Genomic DNA, 23,264 nt, shown 5'->3' on the forward strand with positions numbered 1-23,264 from the left:
TAGGGTTGTGCAGTAAGCTTTATTTAGGAAAATTAGTCAAACAATGTTTGCTACACCTGAAAGCTCTCATTCTCATTAAAAAACCCCACAACAAAATGCAACCTTCAGAGCTCTAGCTTTTTAATAATTTCAATGATTGTGCAGAGTTCATAATGCATATTTTTAAAAATGAGATAACTTTTTTTAATCACAACTCCCTCAATGGAGCATTTTACATAGGGGTAGGCATTTGCATATGACTGATTATGGAAAATAAAGCAGAACTGAGCTCTCGAAATCAGTGTTAAACATCTGTCCTGACATTACATTTTTAGGGAATTTTACAAAGTTTTTCAATAATGCTGGAGAACAAGAGTAGGAAAATACTTGTGAAAAATGAAACCTACAATGAGAAGTCTCTCAGGTACTGGCAGGCTTTGGTGAGACGATTAACTCGTTCACTGAGGTAGCTCCTATGTTTAGCAGCTTCACTGTCCTCCTGAAGGAGATGGCTTAACTTGTCTTTTTCTTGCAAAAGATGCAACATTGTGGTCTGTAAGTTTTCCCCAAAGTCGTGAAGGGCAAAAGACAGTATGATCAGAGGTATCTGATTGGAGAGGCGTTTACTTGCTCCCTGCAAGAATGGGGGAAAAAAAAGGCAGAAGACTTACTTCCCAAAAAGAACTAAAAAAGGAAGAGGCTCTAGGTAATTTGGTAAGACTTTAAAATGTATTGAGTTACTGTTCAAGAAGTGAGTGCTCCTATGAACCAAAAAAATGTTTACCATTCATCTCTTGTGTCTAAAGATCTAAAAATTAAGAGTTACAGGAGAGTCAGCTGTTGCTTTTTTCCCCCAGCAAACTAAACCCGAGGCAGGCTGTTCCCTGCTTAGCTGTGCCAGCTGTCATTGGCAAGAGTTACATAAGGACATAACTGATGAATAGTATTTGCGAACCATTTCTGACGTCAAACCTGTCTTCTCTGAACACTACCAATCCGTTCTGGTAGAGGCAATGAAACAGTGATTTTTCCCAAAGGTGGTAAAATCCTGTATTCAGGTAGTGTTTCTGACATGGTTGTCCTTTTAAGACAGCTTTGAAGTAAGCTTTAGCCTTAAGGGAAAATTCAGCAATAGTGAGGCTAGACTGTGTCTACTTTACATCTATTGATAGCTCAATGAGATAATTTACTGTTTAACATGACAGACTGTCTGGTCTAGTTATTTATGCAAATCTAAACATTGACCTAGAAGACCTTTTGGGCCCCTTTCCCCAGAGACATCCACAGGGCTTGGGGGCTTAGCTGGTGCTTTTGGTGATGGGAGGTTCAAAACTTCTCCAGTGCCAGAGGGGAGCTGCCTCCAGCCCTCTTGGTGCCAGGTAAGCACTTAATTTCAGTGGCTGGCTGCAACTGAGTGGTGCCATCTTCTTTTCTTCTTGTGGCACCTGGCTTGAAAATGGGAAAATCAGGTAAAGTACATCCAATTTGTAGGCAGCCAGTTTCCAGAGAAGTCTAAGGTGTTTCTGGCTTTAGATACCTTTGGAGCTCAGTGGCTGCAAATCTGTTGTGTACAAGGATGGGGTTGAACTCGAGCTGAAAAACACCTGAGACTAGGTGTTTAGTTTTGCTTTCTAGCTTGCAGAGATCTAGTCAATAGCAAGCAATATGGCTGAGTCAGCTAATGCACTTACTGAGCTTATGTATTCTCTAGGCACTACTGACTGTGGTGGGAGGGAGCCCAGGTGCTTTAAACGCAGGTGTTTTTCTAGAGCCAAACAAACTCTACCCAGAATCTTGACAGTCTTGCCATAGGTGACACAGATTCATGCATGCCATTTTCAAAGGCCATGTACACCTAAGGTCTTCCATCTCAGTCAAAGTGTATTTGGCCTCGCATAAGTTATGTGGAGATATGATGCCCTGGCATTTGCTTTTGTTGACAGTGGTGCTTAGGGCATTTACAAAAATTTATAACTAGTATCAAAGACATTTGTGTTATAGCAGAGTATAGTGAAGTAGGAAGGAAGAGGTTACACAATTCTGCCTTTGTCTTTTGTTCTCTGAAAGCCTGTGTTTTTCTCTCAATCAGCCTGAGCAGCTCGAACATTTAATTGCAGGAATTTGTCAAAACCTTGCTATTGAAATTCAAGGTGAGCTGCTACTTACCTTACTGCATTATTAATATTGAACTTGTTGCTTTCTGAGGAGGTTTTACGAAACAAAGATCAAAAGCAAATCCTGATACTGTGTGTTCTCTTTTCTGTCTGTCTTTAATGTGATCCTTTGTTAAAACATCCCGTTTGTCTTCAGAGACTTAACTTCTATGGAGCTGTCTGCAATACAGCACACACGCTCTGATCTCTACAGGTAGCTGAATCTATTTTAATGTAGCATTTTATTATCACTCCTCCTGCTGCATTAGTTTGAGGTCTGACTGCAAGCCACTGACACCACTTTCTGCTGGCAGCAGGAACATGCAGGGAGGCTTGAGGCTGACCTGAGCTCTCAGGTGCTGTGCGAGATACCAAAGTGCTGTACATAATGTTGTTAAGCTTCTGGAAATTAGTGTTATTTGAAAACCATACGACAAACTTGCAGTGGGGAAAGCAATCTGAGGACTGTTGCTTCCTTTGGTGGAGAGGGGGGCTTGCCATCAACTGAATATGAATAATTTCTAATTACAGGGCAAAGGGCTCCTCCCCATCCTGCCCGCTCTTCCATGCTGGGAAGTGACTGTCCTTTCCTCCCTCTGACACCTGTCCCATAGGAAAGCCAGCAAGAGAGCACTGTACTGGCATGGGGCTGTACAGGTGGCAGGGAGTCATCCTCTCCTCCATGAAAGGCTGGAGGGGGGTGAGACGAGGACCCTCTGATGGCATATTCCCCGAGCGAGGGGCAGCCATGGCAGGGAGCCATGCCAGGCTGGGGGGTAGCTAATAAGTGGTTTAGGAGCCAGCTGTCATTTCAACAACCTGCAGGCTTCTCTAATCACCATATCCCACAGTGTCTAACTACTTCTCCCCAGCAACTGTGCTGACACTGCCCGTCAGACCAGCTTTGCCCTGGCATTTTCATCACTGGTTGGAAGCTCCGATTAATTCCTGCAGAAGCTGTGCATGTACCTGGATGAGATGCTTATACCCTCTGGGTACTGTTCCCTGCATAGTAGTAGTATTGTGTGAAAGACTCGTACTGACTACAGCAAGATCTGGGTGAGGGGTGTGCTGTAGCATTCAGGGTGCAGAAGAACTGCTGTATTCATAGTCTGTAAACTCACACTGAAATAGGCCTTCGTGCGAGAAACCATTTCCTGCACCAAGGAGGGCTGTTGATTCAGAACAGATCCAATCTGCAGCTCTTTCCTGTTGCCAGCTTTGGGAATGTCTTCTGCCTCAACAGATTTTAAATCACTAATGTAAAGGTCATCCTGGCTGTATACAATTCTCTCCATTTTAAACTGGGTGCAGATATGTCTTTCAGCCTCCGCTGCTTGTTTCTCTCTAATGTCTTCAATTCTGGTCTAGGAAAGAAAAGAACAAGTTCTCAGACATTTGCTTCTTTTGCAAAGGTGCCGGTGCCTAGCAGTTTCCCCAGGGAATGGCAAAGTGGGCACAGTGTCCAACAGTCCTTGCTGCAGCACTGTCTAATCCCAGACTGGCTCTTGGGAACATGGCATAATGCTTTAGATTCTGGTTCTGCTGTTGTGAAAGGGCAGGAAAATGTGGCAGTTTTGTCCCCTCCTTAAATATGAGTGAAGTCAGTCAAAACCTGGTGCTTGGACCCCAAAAGAAAATACAAGGTCAATGTGAACAAGCAGCAATGGCCAGCCATGAGTTCAGCCTGCGGCCTGTCGTTGGTTTTTGCATGCATTTTGTTTGTGTCTCCCTCTTGCAGCGGGCAGTGACGGCAGGCACTGATGTGAACTCTGTTGCCCCTGTGCCCTTCTCAAAAACTGCAGTCTCCTATCTGTTGTCAGCAAACCAACCCCATCTAACCCCCTCTGTCTGGTGCTTTTTGCTTTTATTGGAGTACTGTGATGCTTTCTGGCCTTTTTGATACTTCCACCTAAAAGTCTGCGGGGGCAGCAAAGTTCTTTCAATCATCCTCAAATACCCTAAAAATGCTTTCCTAGCATCCCTAAGAAAGCGTCCCATCTTGTTTCTCATCTTCAGGGTCTACCAGAACTTCCTCCCTTTCGTTGTGTTATACCTGAAGACCCTCCATAAACACCTCTGCGTTTGGCTGAAATAGCTTAGTTGCTTGTTGCCTGGTTGGCCTGGGAGCTCAGTAGGGTTTGGCCATGCAAGTCAAATAGGAAACCATCTATTCACTCACATTTGCCTTTGAGTTCCCTTGATAAGCAGTACCCTGTGAGTAGGCTCTGCTTCCTGGCTGTCCAGCATTGCTTCTCATCTCTTCTTCAAAGCTCTTTCTGAGAAAAAGCCTTCAGTGACATCCGTATAATTTAACTCCACCCCAAAACACGCAATCCCCCAAACTGTGAACAATCATCTTCTAACTCTCTCATAGTTCTATTATTTTTGGCTTGTCTGCTGCTGCTCCTTTTTATCAAAGATGAGATTCCTGCACTGGCTAACACCCTGGCTCGCCTTTCAGAGAAGGAAAAACACTGTTTAGCATTCTGAGGCTACCCACACACTTGCAAATCATTGCAGAACTTAAATTTAAAATTAATTATAAACTCCTCAAGGTAGCCATACCAGATTTTCTTTGCATTGAGTTGTGCATACATCAAGAATGTGACCAGAATGAATGAGGAACGTTATGTTTTAGATCTTACCAAAGTTGTACCAAAAGGAAAAATGCACTTTCATTAGTGCCTTTATAAACATACTATTATTTTCATACTCTTGTTTATTTTACGAAAAACATAGGCCTGCAGGTAATTTCGTGCTTGCATAAGGGTAATGCAATAGGATAGATACTATAAGCATGACAGTATTTACAAATGTCATTCTGTCTTGCTCTTGTCTTATCTCAGGTTATATATAGTGTCTTACCTTAATAGCTCTGTTTAGGTTTTGAAAATTTTCAAAATGCCTTTTAGTGAGTTCCATAAATTTCTCTTCAACCAGTCCTAAGGGAAGAACAGACAGACAAAATAGAGTCAGGTAAACAAGTGACTTTTTTAAGCTATTTTCAATGTGGGACTTGGGAAAAGTATTCATTTTCTGTATTCATTCAAAAGTAGCTAGGCAGCTGTAGTGATGCACTATGCTATTATGACCAATACAAACAAATAAAAGTTGAGATTTCTAGGTCCGAGAGTGTGAGCCATCAAAGACCTCCTGTAACCACTTAACACCAGAGAGACTGAATATCGCTGAGATTTCTTCGATAAAGCAATTTCTGTGCTTACAGTTGTGTCTGACCACATGTGTCATCACTCAGCCATGTAAGTACATCTGCATCTCACCTGGAGCACCCTTTCCAGGTGGAGGGGCTTGTGTATATAGTAGAGAGTACCGAGTCTGGCACAGATGCCATAGCTGCCTTGTAAGGCAAAAATAGGAGGGATAGGATCACAGCATACTTTTTCCTTGGGTGATTTTTCCTGGGTGAACTGTGTACCCTTTTCCCTAGCCCCAGAAGTCACTGTGTAATACATACAACCTCATGCAAAGAATTGGCAAAGAAGCTGCGTTCCCAGTTCAGATTTGTGAATGCCACTCTCCCAGGGTTGGGAATACCAAGCTGCTTGGCTGGCACCAGGTACTTCTACTATGCTTTCTTTACGGTGTTATTTTTTATAGCTACTTTCTACCACCACCTACCTTCCACCAGCCACTGGGAAAAGTATTAACAAATACTGGAGACCACATGCAGAAACTGGAGGCTCTACAGAAGAAGCAAGCCTCTAGGCTGAATCAGATTTAACTTCCCCACACTGAGGTACCCTGGCTAGAGCTCTTCCTTCAGCAGTGAGAATGTTGGCCTATCCTGGAAAAAAAGTTATGAGGCACACCAGTGTCTCCCATGCAACAGCCTCATGTGGCCTGCAGGACGTACCGATCACGCTGTTCAGTATCCCAACAGCCAGCTCCTCCAGGCCTATGATTTGCTCTTTTATAATATCCTCAAACGTCCCATAATTGGTAAAGCCTGGGAACTCGCGTCCACGATACTGGTCTTCATATTTCCACACTTTCATGGGTACACTTTCTTTAACTGTAATATTAAAGTAACATTGGTTTACTACCAAATCACTCAATTTATAAATTTAAGGTTTAAGAAGGAAATCTATTTCTCCTTTTTGAAATAGGAGAACTCCTGAGAAAACTACTGAGATGATGTTTCAAGCAATACAGTTACTACAGAACTGAGCTAACACACATCATTTATTGCTCATCTTACATACTAGATCAAGCATCTAACTGGCAGAAAGCAATCCAGAAACTATGATGGAGCTCAAAAATACTGGTTCTGCTTGGATTGCTTTGCTCACAGAAGTAGCCATTAGCAGTCACTTCCGAGTTTTAAAAAAACCCAGAATAAAACAAAACCCCAAAGTCATTAAACAGTCTTATTCCGGGGAGTCTGCTGTTAACTAGCTATTTTTATTTAAGTTACCACAGTCAATATTTCTTTGTTGACATTACACAAATTTGCCATCTTAAATGAGATATATTCCTTTGAATTGGTTTACATATTCAGGCAAAGATGTCTATATAAGTGTTTTGAAAGGTTTTGATATTGCCCTGTTTTGTGGTCAAATTTGTGGATCATGGATCAAATACATGTGTGGAAGTAGAAGGCTACAAATGCATTCAATTCTATCATTCAGGTATGTGAGTCCATGGTTGGATAGTAACAAAAACAATAAAAAGACTAAAAAAAAGAAGACCAAAGTAGAGTTGGAGTATCTGGTTCAGAGTCTAAAAACACATCTGTACAGTTAAGGTAGTACAAAGCTGTAAAATGGCTGCAAGAATATCTATTGGCTTTGCAACAGAAAATTCAAGGCTTCACGTATCCAAAATATCTGCTTTTTTAATACTTTCATTCATCATAAGAAAGCTGAGGTTAAACAGAGTCATCTGATATGCAATGATGTACCTAGTGGTGGCTGATAACAACACTTTTTGTTGAGGAAACTAGGTAAAGGTGGCTAAAGCCACCTCTGGCTTTCAATCTATATAAGTGAACTTGCTCTCTACACATGTAAACACTTCACCTGAGCATATGTACACATGATTTTGGGGTAGCATGTTGTCAGCAAGAGCTGTGCTGTAAGAGCTGCTGTGCGCTGCTACCATGATCCTATTGTGAAGCTGGATGTATTAGTTTAAATCAATGGTGATAACCTGAAAGTGCCCAGAGGATTCCCCACTGTGATTCAGCTGCCATGTGATGCCTTGTGTATCTTCTGCAACTCCATTGCGCTTTGTCCTCTGAAGAAGCTGCATCCTTCTGCTAGTGCTTTCTGCCATTTTTACATCTATTTCTTCATGCCTTCATTGTCTTATCCTTCTATTCCTTTCCATAAAATCATGTTGATTGGCTTGGTACTTCATGGATGGGACACGAGACATTGACATACACCGATGTCTGTCTCTTCACGTGCATGCACGTATATTTGTCTCTGACTGACTGTACCTTTGCAGCCTATTTGTACCTATCACTTTAGAGTCACTAGTGATGTTGACATAGATGTACATCAAAGACTAAAAGAACTTCTTTCAAGCACTACTGCTCGACTGGCAGTTGATACTATTTCATCTCTAACAGTGGGGTCTCTGAAAGATGTGAAAAAAGATGCTGCAAGAGACGTGGAGTGTACAGCGAGTTCAGTCTGCGTGTATCACCCTATGCTGCAGTTTAGAAGTGAGTTCAGTTAAGCAATTAGCCAGGTGGGTGATGCACAGAAAGGGGCAGCCTTTACAAGGCTGTGGTTATTTCAGACTCAGAATTGCTTTCTCCACACATTAAAGCAGAGCTGAAGTAGAACAGAGAAGGCCAAAATCCCAAAGCATTCCTAATAATAATAATAGTAACAGAATTATAACTACTATTATTATGTTATTATCATTATTGTTGTTGTTGTGATGATGATGAGTTGGTTTTGTTGCTGTTATTTAGAAGAATGGTTCAGAGAATCACCAACTAATTCTGTGCCAGGGTGCAGATTTTATTGCTTTGCTGGGAGAACAGAGACATTCACTGATCTCTCTGTTATGACAGCATTTAACACAAGCTGGGTCTTTGTCCCCAAGGACCAAAGCATCACTTGCCTAATATCTACAGCAGATGAATGCTCCTAGCTTCTTATTTTTCATTTTCTTGAAAACAACCTGTTGGTGATGCTGTGTCTTGATCTAAAAGTGAGGGAATGGAATCTCAGGTCAGCTGAAAGTGATGGTTTTCTATGCTTACCCTTTGCAGCATGCTCTAGGAGAATAATTTCCCATGTTCGAAACTCTTTGCGGATTTTTGTAAACAGTCTGATTTCATTTCCAAACAACTGTTCCTCTCCACGCATTGTCTGAGAGATGTCTTGATTAAAGAGTTTGATCAACTGTAATGAATCAAAGAACAATCAAGCAATGTAGTAAAGTTTCATTTCTTCAGACTAACTTGCATATGTTAAGTAAATTTGCAGTAATTTGATATTAAAGCAGAGACATGGTTCGTTGAAAACACCCCTTTCTTACATCTTTTATGCTCTTAGCTCCTAGTTTTAGTGGTTTTTTTTTTTCAAAACCAGCATAGCTAGAGGAGAACAACTGCGATACTCTTTTTTTTTTTTTTTTTTTTTTTTTTTTTGGGGTGTGTGTGTGGGGGGGTTGGTTTTTTTTGTTTGTTTTCCTGTGGACTCTTAGAACCATTTACTAAATTCTAATTGACCAGATTTGTATGAAGACTTTGAAGGCTGATGAATCTTCATAAGCACCTCTGCTGGCCTGCCAAAAGCTTACTTAGAGGGATTAGCTCCCCAAGATGAGACATTTAGATGGACTTGCAAAACATATTTTTAGTATCAGGAATACATTTGATCTTATGATCTTACGCTGTAAACAATGGAAACCCTTCAAAATTTTGGGTAGGCAGGAGTCTAAGTTTTCCCTCTCTGAGATGCTTGTTCTTAACCAATCAACTGAGTTGTTGTTCAGTTCTCTTGTCACATAATCACAAGAAAAAAATTGCTGGAAGTGGCCATGAGCTCTTGTGAACTGTTGTATGATGTATTCCTGCCAGAGGTTTGTCTATATTAGTCTCAAAACACTTCAGTGACAGATACCACAAGCTTCCTGGTGGTCCATGCTGATGGTTTTCTAACTTTTGGTAGGTTTTTTCTTCCATGCTTACCACCTCACTCTACTTCTTGACCAAACCAAAATGGATACTTACATCTGTAAGGAAAATCAGCTTCTCAGACTCTGTTTTTGGTGTGCCTCTTCTGTACTTTTGTAGATCCTGCAGCGTCTTTTGGAGCACCTCACGTATTTGGTTCTCTAGTGTTGGCAAAGTTTTCTGGGGGGTAAACAGTAAAGGAGGACGTTTAGGTGGGTTGAACATCTTTGGTTTTGGAAGGAAAACAAAGTCCCTCTAAGAGTGACCCACACCTGCATATGATCTTTGCTGCTTTTAGGAGTCCAAGAGCTTGCTGCTTGTGCATCCCACGTGTGACAGTGGGATAGCATGGAAATGCAAATGTGGCCCTCATTGAGAGAAGGCAGGGGGGTAGGATCTCCCTGAGAAATCAGTCTGGACCTCTCTGCAAGGTGGGCAGAGTAGCTGAAGTTTGGGGCAACATTTCACCTACAGTGATCCAAAACCTGCGTCTTCACAGGCCATTCCAGGGAGGTGGTGATGCAGGGATGTACTGACCTCTCCATTCCCAATAAATACCTGATTGAACACGGCTGCTGAGTTGCTTATTTTATGTAATGTTACATAAATATGTATTTTTTTTCTTCAGGACTGAATTTAGAGGTTCCTTGTATTTTAGAATTTTCCCTTAATGGAATAAGATATATTACTTACAAGTATACGTACATAAAATTAAAACCCCAATATTTACTATTTACTGTGCTATTTACATTAGCATAGTAATATAAAAAAATCTTACTTGGTATTTTTAAGACATTTTCATTGAATAGAAATTACTGTGTTTTAGCAAGCTCATAGCAGTAACTTGTCACCCAGCTGATCAACACTCTCCACAAACAAAAAGAAGTATCATGGCTGCCATTGAAAAGGCAGGAGTTATGAGTCACAAGTAGATGAAATGGTTTTCCTGTTGTCAATCTTTATCTTAAAGACAAATCTGAGGACAGAGCATGGGTGCCTTTACCTCTAACTCTCAGGCCAATTTGTTCTCAGATTGCCAGACTGAGGGATAATTAAGTGCCATCAATTGCAATCCAAGCTTGAAGGGCTGAACTTAGTTTTACATAGTAACTGATACAAACAGCTTAGTATGGCACCTCTGTTACTTACAATAATATGTCGCACAAGTTCATTTGTGAGCTTCTCTGCCAGATGAGGGATAGTAGCCCTTCCTTCATCCAAAAGGATGCTGAAAAAAAAACCAAACCAAAAAAAAAAAAAAAAAAAAGAAAAAAAGAAAGAGGAAAAGGTGGTTTTGGATAGACTGCATGTGCAGGGCAAGGAAGCAGCACTGATGCTCTGCTCTGTTTTTACTACTTCTACTGCACAAATTGAGTAAAGAAAGGGGCCTCCTGGGAGCGCTAGTACAGATGTGGCAGCAGCCCAGCACTTTGGGCACCATGGCTTTTGTGCAAGAGTTGTTTGACAGCTGCTGCTACTGGCTAAGCTAAGGGAAACAGAGAAGTATTGGAAAATAGCAAATTCTAACAGCAAATTAATGTGCTACTGTATTATTTCAGCATGTGTGAAGTATACTGATTTAAAACCCTTTTCACCTGCCATTCTCTGTGTTATCATTTATTTGCTGCCGAGTCATTTTCTGGGGAAATCTGTGCCCTCAGCACAGGCAGTATCCTTTATCATGCTGAGTTTTCCAGCAAATAGAAATACTTCAATGCTTGTCTTGAAGTTCTCAGATGCTTCACTTGAATTCTTTGGGACTATTCTGAACTTCTGAAGTTCACTGCACTTCTCCCAAGATTAGGGAGAGATATGTATTGAACATCCAAAATACATTTTAGAAGTTAATTTGGCAGGTAAAATTCTTCTGGCTTACTGGAATGCAACACTGTATGGGCAATGAGAAATAGTGAGTATAATTAATACCTGTTTGTAACCCTAATTTAAAATCTCAGCAGGTCAACAGGAAGCTTTCAAGTTATTTTAATATGTTTTTGATTAGGTCCTTTCTGTGAGAAATACCTGAAATATTTGTGAGTCTTGAAGAATATTCTCTCCTGCTGGATTGCAGTGGCCAAGGCCAGTTTGTTATGGATATCCTGCTGCCCACGACACTTCACAATCATGTAACCTTTTTTGAGGGGGATGACCTTGTTTTGTATTATGTTGATGATAGACTCTTCAGTCCCTTTGTCAACCAGGTCCGGTTTTGTAAGGATGCCTGTGAAGTTACCCAAAGAGAAACTTAGTTGAGCACAGAAGTTAATGGTGGGAGAGGAGCAGTGGGACACCCCACCACCAGAGCGGGAACACTCTGTATCATGTTTTATAAAGCAACTTCTCTCTGGATTTTTTTTTTTTTTTTTGTCTTCTCTCCTAGAAAGCTCTCAGCTCCTGGGCTTTGCACTGTAAATCTTGCCCTAGAGTTGGCCTCCCACCACGCTTTTTGCCTTGCAAACCTTTTTTGACAGGCAGCAGCAAAGCTTTCCTGCCATTAACTGAGATTTTCAATTTCCAATTATTCATAGCATGAATGCAAGCAAGACTCAAAATTGAGGGATTCTTAGAGCTGATGGATCATCTCACGCTTTGTAAATGGTTTATTTAGGCTAATTTCTTCCCCTTCCCCCTTCTTCTAGTAGCTAATTTCACAGATCTGGCATGGAGTACAGAATATCAGACCTTCGTGGAAAAAAAGATTTGCACTTCTCAACTTGTAGCTGAAAAATTGCCTCACCTAGTGTCCTTTCTCCACTGGGGTCCACCTCTTGGGCCATTTTCAGTGCTTCTGTTGTTGCGATATCCACATTACATGGCACCACTACCAAATTGAGTGTCTCTTTGCAGCCAATAATTCTTTTCAGTAGCATTTTGATCTGCAATGCAATAGAGCAGTAACGTAGTTCAGTGAAATCAGATGCTTGCATGTAGGATGTGACCATTTATAGCAATATGAGCCACTTTCTGATAACATTAAATGTCACATGTACCCAGGATAGTATTACATGCTAAAGGACGGCATAGAAATGAGTCAGCAGAAGAATGAAGCCTCTTTTCTTATGTCAAGATTAATCCAAACATCTAGCATGGATGAGACCAGTTTGTTGTTACACCTGTCCTGAAAGCTATGTAAAATTTAACCTCTCATTTGTATAAGCTTTCATTATGGAAATATTAAAGATACTTCATAAATAATCACACGTAAGAAAACCAAGTTCTGTTATCTAGGTACACACTTCTAGAAAGCAAGCAAGCTAGGTTAGGCTGATAAATCTCAAATTTGCATCTCTGAAAGGAGAGCAGATGTTTTTGGCTTATATTTCAGCGGAGCGTTTGTAGGGAAGAAAAGCCCCAAACCAAATAAAAAACAACTAACAAAACCTAAGTTGTACGTGACATCTAGCTGGCATTGTTTCTATGTTTCAGCACCAAATAAAAAGGTTTCTCATAGTTTGTGTTGTATTGCAAAAAGCTCTATTTTTACAGAGCTTTATTGTGCTTATACTGAAGATAACTTTTTTCCCCTGAGTTTTGGTAAAGGTGCCTCTCTTTTCTACTTCCCATCCATCCCAATTTCTGATGTGCTACAATACTATAGCCGCCATCTCTGAAGCATGCAGATGGCTGGGTGTCACAGCACAAGCAAGCTGCAACAACAAGGCTTTTACCTTCAGTCAGGTTCTACTGTCTGTGCTGTTTCTTCTTCCTCCAGAGGCCAGACCACACTGCTCCTGCTTCTCCATCCAACCTCCTCTCCCACACTCCTCAGAGATATTTAACCACTTAGAGGGAACGAGCTACAGCTGCACATCATCCATGTCAATCAACCCACTGCCTTCGAGGCAAGGCCACAGCTGCATATTATCAATGTTCATCAGCCCACTGCCTTCATTCCTCTACAGTTGGGGACAATGGAAATGTGTGGATCATGTCACACCTACTGCTTTCTTTTGAATACAATAGAAAGATTACTATCTAACTGTGGAATGAAATTGGTTTTCTCCCAGAGTGTAAAGCCCGGACAACTCAATCTTGTCTCATTTTTGCTGAAATGTCTGGTTTAGTTTGGGCTACTCCTGATTCCAAGTTCCTATTTAAAGGTATTTTAGGAGAAACAATACACCCAGATCCTGCACATCACCCTCACAGCTGGCCTTGTCCAAGAGTTTTATTTGCATTCCCCAGCATTTCTTCTAAAAACAGCCAAAGGAAGAGTAGAGATCCCCTCTACTTTAATGCTTATTCTGTTTACTTCAAAAAGGGTCTGCTGGGATCCCTTAAGGGATGAAAAAATAACAGGATGGGTTTGGTTCTGACGCACTCTGTAAGTAAGGGATGACAGGGCAATGAACCTGTAAGAGGGCCAGTTTGCCACCTTGCTCCAGAAGAGCTTACAAGAGCTCAGACCTATTTATCTTTGCCAAATACATACACAGAGCGGTAAGAGACAACTCATTTTGGAATGTGTCTTATCTTCCAGACCGCAGTCTAGCCAAGGGGCATGGGGGAAGCCCTGTATTCAGGGTCCACACGGCTGGGTTATTCCGTGCTGCCGCGGGTAGGCTGTGTCGCGGCACTGGAGGTGTGCAGGCAGGAGATCCTGGACTTCACTGTTCCTATTGGCAATTCCTTGCCTGAAAAATAGGCCTGTTTGTTGCAGCAGCTCTATTGCAGGCTCAGAAGCCCAACATAATAACTCCAGCATCCTACAGCAAAGGCTCGCATATGGGGTAGGTTACAGCCGTGACCCTGTGCACAGTCTGGCATGAGGCTGAGTTTTACCTGTTCCCCAATATCTTTTGGCTGATCCCCCACAGCCACTCTGGCAATTCCAGGAAGATCAATTAGCGTCAGATCTGGAACACCCGGAGACTGAATTTCTAGGGAAATTAATTCTCCACTGATGGCACCTCTAGTACCCGCCACAACATCCTGGGCTGCAAGAAGAAAACAGCAAGGCAATGAATACAAGCTTTAAAAAAATGCATCTAAGTGAAGCTGAACGCAATGACTTCGAAAGTACCTACTACCACTGCAGGTTCTTTTGGGCTTGGCTTTTTTCAGATCCAGTCATGTGTGTAAATCCATTTATGCAAAAATCTAAGGAAATTACTATGCAATACAAGGATACATGGAGTCCTTTTGGAATGTGAACTGTAATATTTTACAGAGCATATACTTATGAACTTTCACATATGCAGACAAAATACATGCAAATAAACCACAATTAAAGTGATTGGATAAAATACTCGTCAGTTGTAGAAAATCTTCCTCAACATCAAGACACTTTGTAGGCATTAATTAATCCTTAGCTGCCTTGAAAGATAAATAGGTGTTATTCTATATTCTTCACATTTTGATAGGGAGGTTGATAGATCAAGTAATTTGTCCCAGATCTTATAAGGCAATAATATTTGAACTGCGAGCAGCACAGAGAAGCAAGGAAACCCTGTCGTCTCATGAGAGATTTTCAGCTCTGTAATTAGCTTAATCAATTCATACCACTTGTGTTGCCAGTTTTGGAAGGATGTATTAAATATATCCAAATAATATACTGAAAAGCTAAAGAAAAATTGTTAGGACAGGTAACAATGTTGCAGAATGGTCCTAGTTGAGGAAAGAAGGATAATCCAGCCTTCACATTTAGGGCAAGTGCTTGCTGCCCCTTGGGTAAGGAAAGTGTTTCCTGACACAGCACGAAATACCATAAAAGTGAAACTGTGACATGGGAAAGGCAATGACTGAGGCTGTGGTCCCACTAGCTGGCAGAAGCTCTATATGCCCTCCACTCTGCCTTGCAATTGTCTCCAAAATCATAAGACTTCCAGCCACAACACCTCAAGCATTCTCTGAGTTTTTGAACTGATGACAGGAACCATTTAGGGCTTTGCATGTTTACAGTTTGACAGACAACCTCCCCAAACCAGGCAGGCAGCATCCAGCTGAGGATGCAGTCTGAGCCTTTATCGGACATCGGGGATCATCTTCACTACTGAAGTAGCAAGTAGTACAACTCTCTTGAAAGAGTTGCATTATGCTGCCCCACTTTCTTCTGCTCTGAATTCAGCTCTTGTGTTACTCATGGCTACAATCATTCTGTTAGTCTGGGGACTTCTGCTCAGATTCTTCTCAGGGGAGAAAGGATTCAGAGGAGACTAAGCAAGTCAAATCAGATGGGAATATGTTACAACTCACCTTCTCTTATTGCTTTCTCCACCTCAGAGGCATTCTGGAGCTCGCTGATGATGTTGCGATAACAAATTTTCCCTTTCCACGCCTGGGTGGCAGGTATTCTTTTCAGTTTAAGTTCCAGAGGACATCGAGTAACAATACCTGCAGCAGTTCCGAAAACAGAGGTAACTCTCTCAGCAGTTGTTATGCATGATGCACAGCCACAGACTGCGTGGCGAACACAGGGTTGCCTGGTACTTCACACAGAGATACAGAAGTGTTCCCAGAGACATTGCCAAAGGGCTCTTGCCTGACATCCTACTCAGAGTAGGACTATTAATCAGCACTATATATGGTTCTGCCCAGCCAAGTCTTGTCTTTGCAAACTTCCAAGGAAGCAGATTTACACTCTTTGGATAACATGTTTCAGTGCTGCACTTACATCCTAAGGAAACCTCTTCCTCAAGTCCAGCCTGACAGACTAGATGGTATTGTCAACTCATACAGAACTTGTAGAACTTATGTGTGTATATACACAGATACACAGAGCTGGAAGGTGAATCTTCTTGAGCTGCTAAGTCTCTCAACCGTCTTCTATGACTTACATAATATCCAAGGCAAACATTTATAAGTAAAAATCTTTGTCCTTTTTTTTTTTTTTTTTTGCCAAAAAATGGTATCTATAAGAAAATCTTGTTAAAAAAAACCTCAAACCAACCTCAACAGCAAATTTCAAATCTAGTCTTCCATGTGAAACTGATACTTTACTGCCCTACTCTTTGCTGGAAAACGCACAGAGTCAGCTGATGCTACCTTTCATTCTGCCCACGGTTTGGGGCAAGTACGCTTCACTGCACTCTTCTTACTCCCGGTCTCTTGACCACCCAGAATGTGCCTTTTTGGAGTGCCCCACCTGCACATCCATTTTTTTCTACTGGAAACCAGAGCTAAGCAGCCCTCTGGAGTCTATTTGGATATAGTCTTAGTCATGCAGTTATCCTATTCAAGACCAAATAAATAAATAAATAAAATAATTCCTTCCACCTCATCGAAGTGAAGTTCAAGTGAAAACCTGAGAAGGTGAATTCTTACCATTGCCCCTAGGAAGAGCAATACCAGACAGGGCTTCTAGGACAGAGCTTTTCCCAGAGCTCTGGTCTCCGATCACTGCGATCGCGGGCAAAGCCAGCTCTTTTTCTACTCCGAGAGCTCTTAGGCTGTCAATGAGATCAATGCAGGGTCGGATCCTTTTCTCATATTGGTTGTGCAAGGTATGTTCCGTTGCCTGCTGGAGTTAAACATATAATGAATTTCCCATAATTTCAAAATAAGCTATTTTCACAAAAAAACACCCCTTTTAGGCATCTTTTCCAGCTCATCATTTTCTAATAAACCTTATGTACTGGCACCAAGCTGTACTTCATATCACTGCACCTTCTTGCACTTCCACGTTATGAACAGGTGCCTGTAAAAATGACAAAATCAGTTGAGGCTGGCTCAGTGATCATCCTTAGTAAAAATACTAAACTTTGTAAGCTCTCCTGAGAAGGTAAAGAGCAAAAGGAGACCTCATTACTAAGTGTGCTTTGTTAATTTTTTTTATAATAACTGCCATTTTCTTCCAGTCATCTACAGATGTACTGAATTATGTGTATGCATATGAACACTAGTCCCAGTAATAAGAGAATTTATTACAGAATACCTTATTAAATATTTGCTTTGAAGTTTGAACATTTAGTCTGTGTAGACACCAAAAGTGTTCTGCTGTAGCATCCTTAGGTGGCTAAGATCTTTTAGATTGTCATGGCTCTTCTTTCTTTCCCTCATTTTAGGCTAGGGTAAGGGATGAATACGAGCAATTTGTTTTAAATGATGGATTATTATTATTTTATGGTTTTCGATACATTTTCATGAAAAGAAACTGAGTGATTTCCAGCCCTTTACAAAACTGGGCCACCTGCTGTTAAATATGCTCAGCTAAAGTCTATAAAGATCAGCTTGTTCTCTTCAACCTGTTCCTCTCTCCACGTTCCAGTCTGACTGCTACATTTAGAAATTTATTTTGAAAACATGAATATTTTGCAGACACTAACGGGCCAGGGACATTCATACCTGATTTTTTGAAAAGAAAAAATTGAAGTTTCCCACATCACCTTTGTCTAAGAAAGCCACCTCTGAAAATACATCTATCAATCAGATATAGTCAAACAGAGCAGATACTTCTTTCAAGATGAAAAAGACAATACAGATTACTGGAGGCAGGTATTTAAAACCTTATTGGTAACCCCTCCCCACGATCTTCATTACATTGTTTACTAGCTAGTAAATCCTAACCATTCTCAAGGAACTTTATTAGCTATGACACAGACTTCAAAACAATCTGTTTTCAGTGTCAAATATCCAACACAGGTTATTATTAAACTTTCTTTGAATTTCTGTTGAAGGTAGCACAGCCTCAAGTGAAAAATAACTCAGATTTTAGGATTTCTGTTCAGCATTTGCTAGTTGTTACCAATGAAACAGATACACGTTGCACCTTAAATTGGCTGCTAGACTGCTGCCATCCTATTTTTTATACCTACATTTTTTATGCCTGCAGATTAATTGCAGGTATCTATCTATCTTCCTAGTAACACAAATGACTGCTTGGCCCTGATCCCAGTACTCCTCTGCTTAGACCTACTAAGTACAGACTGCCCAAAGAGACAGGGGAATTTGTTTTGGGGCACAAAGTGAAGCACAGGAGTAAGAGTGGGGTGGATCTATGCCCTCTTCTGGTATCTGCCTTACCTTGTCCTGTTCTCCATAATCCTGTTCCTTCCACTCCTCCTCCTCATAGTTAGGCTTTCTCTCAATCATGTTCTCCGAAAGATCTTCATCTTCAAAGTCTGGTGGGAGAGGTACTGCAAAAGCTTCTGAAGATGGTTGTGAGAAAGGTGATGCATGATCTTTCTTCAGGATGGATTTGTTTTTTTGAGAAGGTTGTTTGACTGCTACACCCTTATTACCCATGGCCTTCTGATTTTTTGGGCTACTGTGTAGGTTGTCCATAATTGCTTCACTAAGTAGTGATTACTGTCTGGCCTCACCACTCTTCTGTACAGCTTCTGAAATCAAACATGGGGCACTGAGTGATGCCAGCTTGCAACAGTGATCATAGCAGAGAAAACTAAACACCACTTTTATTTGCTGATTCAAACCCTCCATAGATATCAAATGCCACTGCTTTTTTCAGATCACTAAAATTGCTCTCCAGAGGATAAACTTGAAACAGTTCTTCCTACCTCTTACATTTTCTTTGTTTTCAGAAAACAGTTGTTGTCACAGAGTAAAGAATAATATTTTTTTGGAGGAAAAAAGTTACACCAATTTTTGCAAAAAGACAGTTTTCCTCAATGAAATGTTTTGCTGAAAGGTGTTTCAAGAAGCTCAGTCAGTATGGCAGGTCTGGGCACGGTTGGAGAGAGTGTGCAAATGCTTAATCGGAGTCACCTGGGGTCAGGAGTGTAGGGCTGCATGGCTGTGCAATGCCACTGGCATCAGAATAAGGCAAACCAAGCCAGTCTGCTGTGCAACTGGCTCACCTCTTTTGTGGTGGAAATTCTTGTCAGAGTCAAGTCTTACACCTATTTTAGTAGCTCAGCATCTCAGTCCCTGCCTCTATAGCTTAAAACTCTCCCCCAAAAGCAAATTTTCCTTGTCGTGATTTTAGAGAAGGGAGAACAAGGAGACATTTTTTTTTCTTGTTCAGGTTTTCTTTATGTAAAAGTTTTATTAAGATATTTTCTATGGGTGACTGAAAAAACTGGAGGTGTTTGATGTGACGTTTTCCAGGGAAGGTGATTAACAGAGAGAATGATTTAAAGAAACTAAACCCAACAGTATTTTTTCAAAGCTAGATATTTTTTAACCTCCCCCTGCCAAAACCAAGATATATTTAACCAAACACTTGGGTAAATGAACTGGGAGAAACACATTTTTGCTTGAAATAATTTCCTGTTATTTTAATTTTCTGGTTGAATTAAGTTTACAGGTCTTCTAATTTGAGCAGATGTCAAAATAGGATGATCAGACACAACAAGTTGTATTTTCAATGTGTAAAACAAGTTTAGAAAAAACCAGATTATTTCCACATTAGTATTCATTCTTTCTTTTTAATAAAGCAATACAATTTTTTATAACAGATATTCCTATCTCCTTTTATCAAAATAAAGAATAAATTACTCTGGGGAAATTCCTCAGTTTTGACCAGCAATAAAAGATGACTGAACTACTTTAACTTCTTTATAAGTATTCATTTTTCAGTTCCCTCATCTTTTCCCATGTCTTCTTTCTTCAATATTTCAGTATGAACTTTTTTCTCTTGCTGTTAATGAATTATAAGATTTCACTTCCTTGAATGAGGGCTCAGTGCTTTGTCTGCAACAAACATACATTCCCCATTCACTGGCCACCAGTTTCTTTTGTGATTTTTCTATTGCTACAAAAAACCAATGTTCTGATAATAATGTTTCTAAACATGAATTCCTTTCATTGCTTCTCCCATTCTCTACCTGCCTTTCGTTTAGTGGAACAAACACTTCCTATAAATTTTTAATTTGATGTGAATATTACACAGGAACAATTTTGTCCCTTTTACATTATTATTTATATTAATTGGGCTACGTTCCGATTATTAATGTACTGGTTTTAGCATATGGCCTCCTAAACATGGATGTGTTTCCTTCAGAAAGAGGTTATACACCAAGCTTTAGCCACCCTTATAATGAATAGGATGAAATGCAAAAATAGTGTAGTAGGGCCACCAGGAACAAGAAAAAGAAAAAGAAGGATCTTGCAGAGACTTGCGGAGTCTGACAAAAAAGTGACAACTTAGAAATATTTTAGTGCATGGGCTATATCTCACCAAATACACAGAAGCATTTTTTAGCTAGGTCCAGAGTGTAAACTGCAGCATGCACACACAGATACACAGGCTAACAAATATACTTGCAGTAAGCAGTGGAGTAAATCGGCACACGTGGATGTCTAGGGCTACCCTGCTGCTCTCCACCTAGACCTGAAAAAGTTAGATAGGTCAGTGCAACCCTCCACTGTGCCATGCAGGCATAATGATTTCTTTGTGTTCCGAGCCTTGACAACATCAGATGCAAGAAAGAAAGGAGAGGGGAAAGAAAAAAAAAGAGCTGCAATTTTTAAGTGCCTTTCTGAAACTGGCCAGAATCCACATGTGAGACGTGACATCTGGATGGCATGCTGATACTGGAATCTGGTAACACACCCTCTCACCAGACCTGCCCCTGCCTCTGTCATCGTCATCAGGACAATATTGGGTTCCTTGAACTTTACCTTTTGAGGTTTGCCTGCCTGCATGCTGGAAACCTCCCCCGGCACAACACAAAGCGCTGTGACACACAGCCACATCTGCATGAAGCACTGACCTGCTGACTGTCCCGAAGAGGAGTTGCCTTGCTTTTCTCTAGCAATCCTGGCTTTGCATCCCCAGGGGTAATAACAAAATCTGCTATCAAACCCAAAGTGCAAAGCTGCGGTGCTGAACCCACACAGTTCTTGCATTTATTCACTCCTTGTCCAGCCAGAGGAGCCCACAGACTTCTGCCTGATGCATCTTGTGAATTCAGGATATTTGGGTAAACTACACAGTCTCTGGGCTGTATGTTTATTAATTCTAGCTGTCTTCTCAGAAAAAAAAAATGAAGCAATGCAAAGTTTATGATGCAAGATATTAATATTGCCAGCTAGACTATGTTGCTGAACACTGCCCCTCCCACACACACCCACACCCCCCACTGCCCTTCAAAGAATGTATTCCAATTTAAATACCATCTCCCAGCCATTTCCCTTTAAAGTGGAAACAACAGTAGTATCTTTTCTTTTCCCCCACCCTAGAAAACAAAAAATTCTACTCCTGGCAACCTTGTTTAACTGCAGTTTCTTTAGACTCCTATGCAGCTTTCTCACATGCAGCTATTAAAAGGAATGAAGATAACAGTCAAAAAATGAGTGATTATATTTATACGAAGGAAAAGAGAAACTCCTACCTGTGTAGTGTCCTGTAGCAAGGAGAAGCAGGAACTTCTTTTCAACTTCTGGTTCCTTTTTATTCACAGGCTCCACCTACACACTCTGACAAGATTCAGGAGAAATGAAACCAATCTCAACATGAAAAGAGTATTGCTTCATGATGGCTCTGGAAATAATAATGCAATGCGTTGGTGGTTTTACTTTCATTTCCTTACACACAGCCAACTGTCCTATTGTCTAGTGGATGGCAGAAATGAATCTCCTTACGAGCACAGCTAGGTGCCTCCTCACTTGGCTGTGCTGTGCAGCAGGGTGACAGGGGCAAATGGCAGAGGTGCCTGGAGATATTGCTCATGAGCACCAACCCCTCTTTCCTCCCCCCGCAAAAGTCAGCTCGCTTGTACATGGGGCAAAACCAGCTGGGTGAAGTGGAAACCGGGCAAGCTGCTGTGCCCTGCTCCCACTGGAGCTGCCCACTGGGGATGCTGGCCCCATGCTATCCAAGGGACCCTTTCAGCCTCCTCAGCCCTTCATGCATAAGGCAAGTGGGTGAGGGTCCCCTCCACCTCACAGTGAGGCTTCCCAGTCCAGCCATGGTGGCAAGCTGTGCCACTGCTCACCCAGGCTGTGCCTTCGCCGTCAGAGGCTGCAGGGTGTGATTGAGGTTGCTGAACATGGGCAACAAGAAAACAGAGTGACACACGGTGTGATTTATCAGTGTTATGCACTGCTTTTAGGGCAGTCGAAGCCTAGAGCTGTTTCTCAGGTCCTTGTGCTGTTTTCTCAACATTACTGAGTCTGGATGGTCCCTCTCCTGCCCTCATTTTTTTGACGTTTTTATAAGGCTCTAAAGCTGTTAGGTAAAACCAGCTTGCTTTGTCCAGTCAGAGGCTTTGCAAGTCTGGTGCAGGATCACCCTTAATTTCTCACTCTCTGTTTTTGAATGCCGCCTCGCTCAGCTGCTTTCTGTTCCTGACCATTTGGGGGGGGTTCAAACTGCCTTAGAGCAGTCAGTGTTCAGAGCCAGCCCTTCTTGCTGCTGCCTCATCCACCAGTAACTCAGAGGGCTTGTTCCTGAGCTCTGGCCACAGGCACATGGTGAGGAGTAACACGGAGCTAGCGCTGCATGGGCAGCACCACAGCTTGGTATGGCCTGTGGCAGGTGACTCACAGCACTATCCAAACTAGCCAGCTGCAACAAGGCTTTTACCATCCCATACCAGGTTAACTTCAATAAGTAGCTCCCACACCTTGCCCCAGCACAGCCACCAGTCCCCCACAAGGTTTCAACAGTTCATCTACTGTCTGCCCTGTTTCTTCATCCTCTCCAGGCCAGTCCACCCTGCTTCTTGCCTCTGCTGCATCCAGAGTCTTTCTTCTCTGGGCTCCTCTTCCAGACAGCCTCTCCTCATCCAGGTCCCCTTCCTCTCTCTGGTTCTTCTTGTCTCTCCTACATCTAGGGTACATTCCACTCTCTGTTTCTTCTAGGCCTCTCTCCATCCAAGCCTCCTCTTCCATCCCCCTTAAGAGCTATTTAACTACTTGGCAGGAACCAGCCACAGCTGCACCTTACCCACATCAGCCAACCCACTGCCCCTGAAGCCAGCCCACAGCTGTATATTATCAATGTTAATTAACCTGCCTTCATTCCTCTACAGGTGACTACAGCTACAAGTTCTCCTGGCCTTCTTTACCATCCCTTTTCTTGTTCTCAAGCGTATAGGAAACCTATCTGAGTGGGAATGGGCTTCTAAGCC

At 41.7% G+C, this 23,264-nt stretch overlaps 1 protein-coding gene across 2 annotated transcripts; it reads right to left on the minus strand.

The window, feature by feature from the left end:
* LOC101919282 (interferon-induced GTP-binding protein Mx-like) lies at nt 1-21,610 on the minus strand. 2 transcript variants are annotated; one of them, XM_055801886.1, is made up of 15 exons: nt 21,525-21,610; nt 20,452-20,521; nt 18,253-18,569; nt 16,555-16,750; nt 15,487-15,624; nt 14,074-14,228; nt 12,029-12,167; nt 11,314-11,512; nt 10,441-10,519; nt 9,349-9,471; nt 8,374-8,515; nt 6,010-6,168; nt 5,001-5,077; nt 3,257-3,499; nt 1-613 (listed from the first exon to the last, which is right to left on the minus strand). In XM_055801886.1, the coding sequence occupies exons 3-15, from the start codon at nt 18,511-18,513 to the stop codon at nt 383-385; spliced, it is 2,142 nt and encodes a 713-aa protein (XP_055657861.1). In that variant the 5' UTR covers nt 18,514-18,569; nt 20,452-20,521; nt 21,525-21,610; the 3' UTR covers nt 1-382. The 2 variants fall into 2 exon arrangements, with proteins under 2 accessions (XP_055657861.1, XP_055657862.1); XM_055801887.1 differs by having other exon boundaries at nt 16,555-16,747; nt 21,525-21,607.
* Nucleotides 21,611-23,264: the final 1,654 nt, after the last annotated feature.

This window comes from Falco peregrinus, chromosome 4 (assembly GCF_023634155.1).
Source record: "Falco peregrinus isolate bFalPer1 chromosome 4, bFalPer1.pri, whole genome shotgun sequence".
Taxonomy (NCBI): Eukaryota; Metazoa; Chordata; class Aves; order Falconiformes; family Falconidae; genus Falco; species Falco peregrinus.

Excerpts from the sequence above, each read along its gene's own strand:
- LOC101919282 (XM_055801886.1), bottom strand. The coding sequence starts at position 18,513 with ATGGACAACCTACACAGTAGCCCAAAAAATCAGAAGGCCATGGGTAAT. Across the intron at positions 12,168-14,073 it reads CAAAAGATATTGGGGAACAG|ATCAAAATGCTACTGAAAAG; the intron begins GTAAAACTCAGC and ends ATTGCATTGCAG. Across the intron at positions 6,169-8,373 it reads CCTAGAGCATGCTGCAAAGG|TTAAAGAAAGTGTACCCATG; the intron begins GTAAGCATAGAA and ends TTAATATTACAG.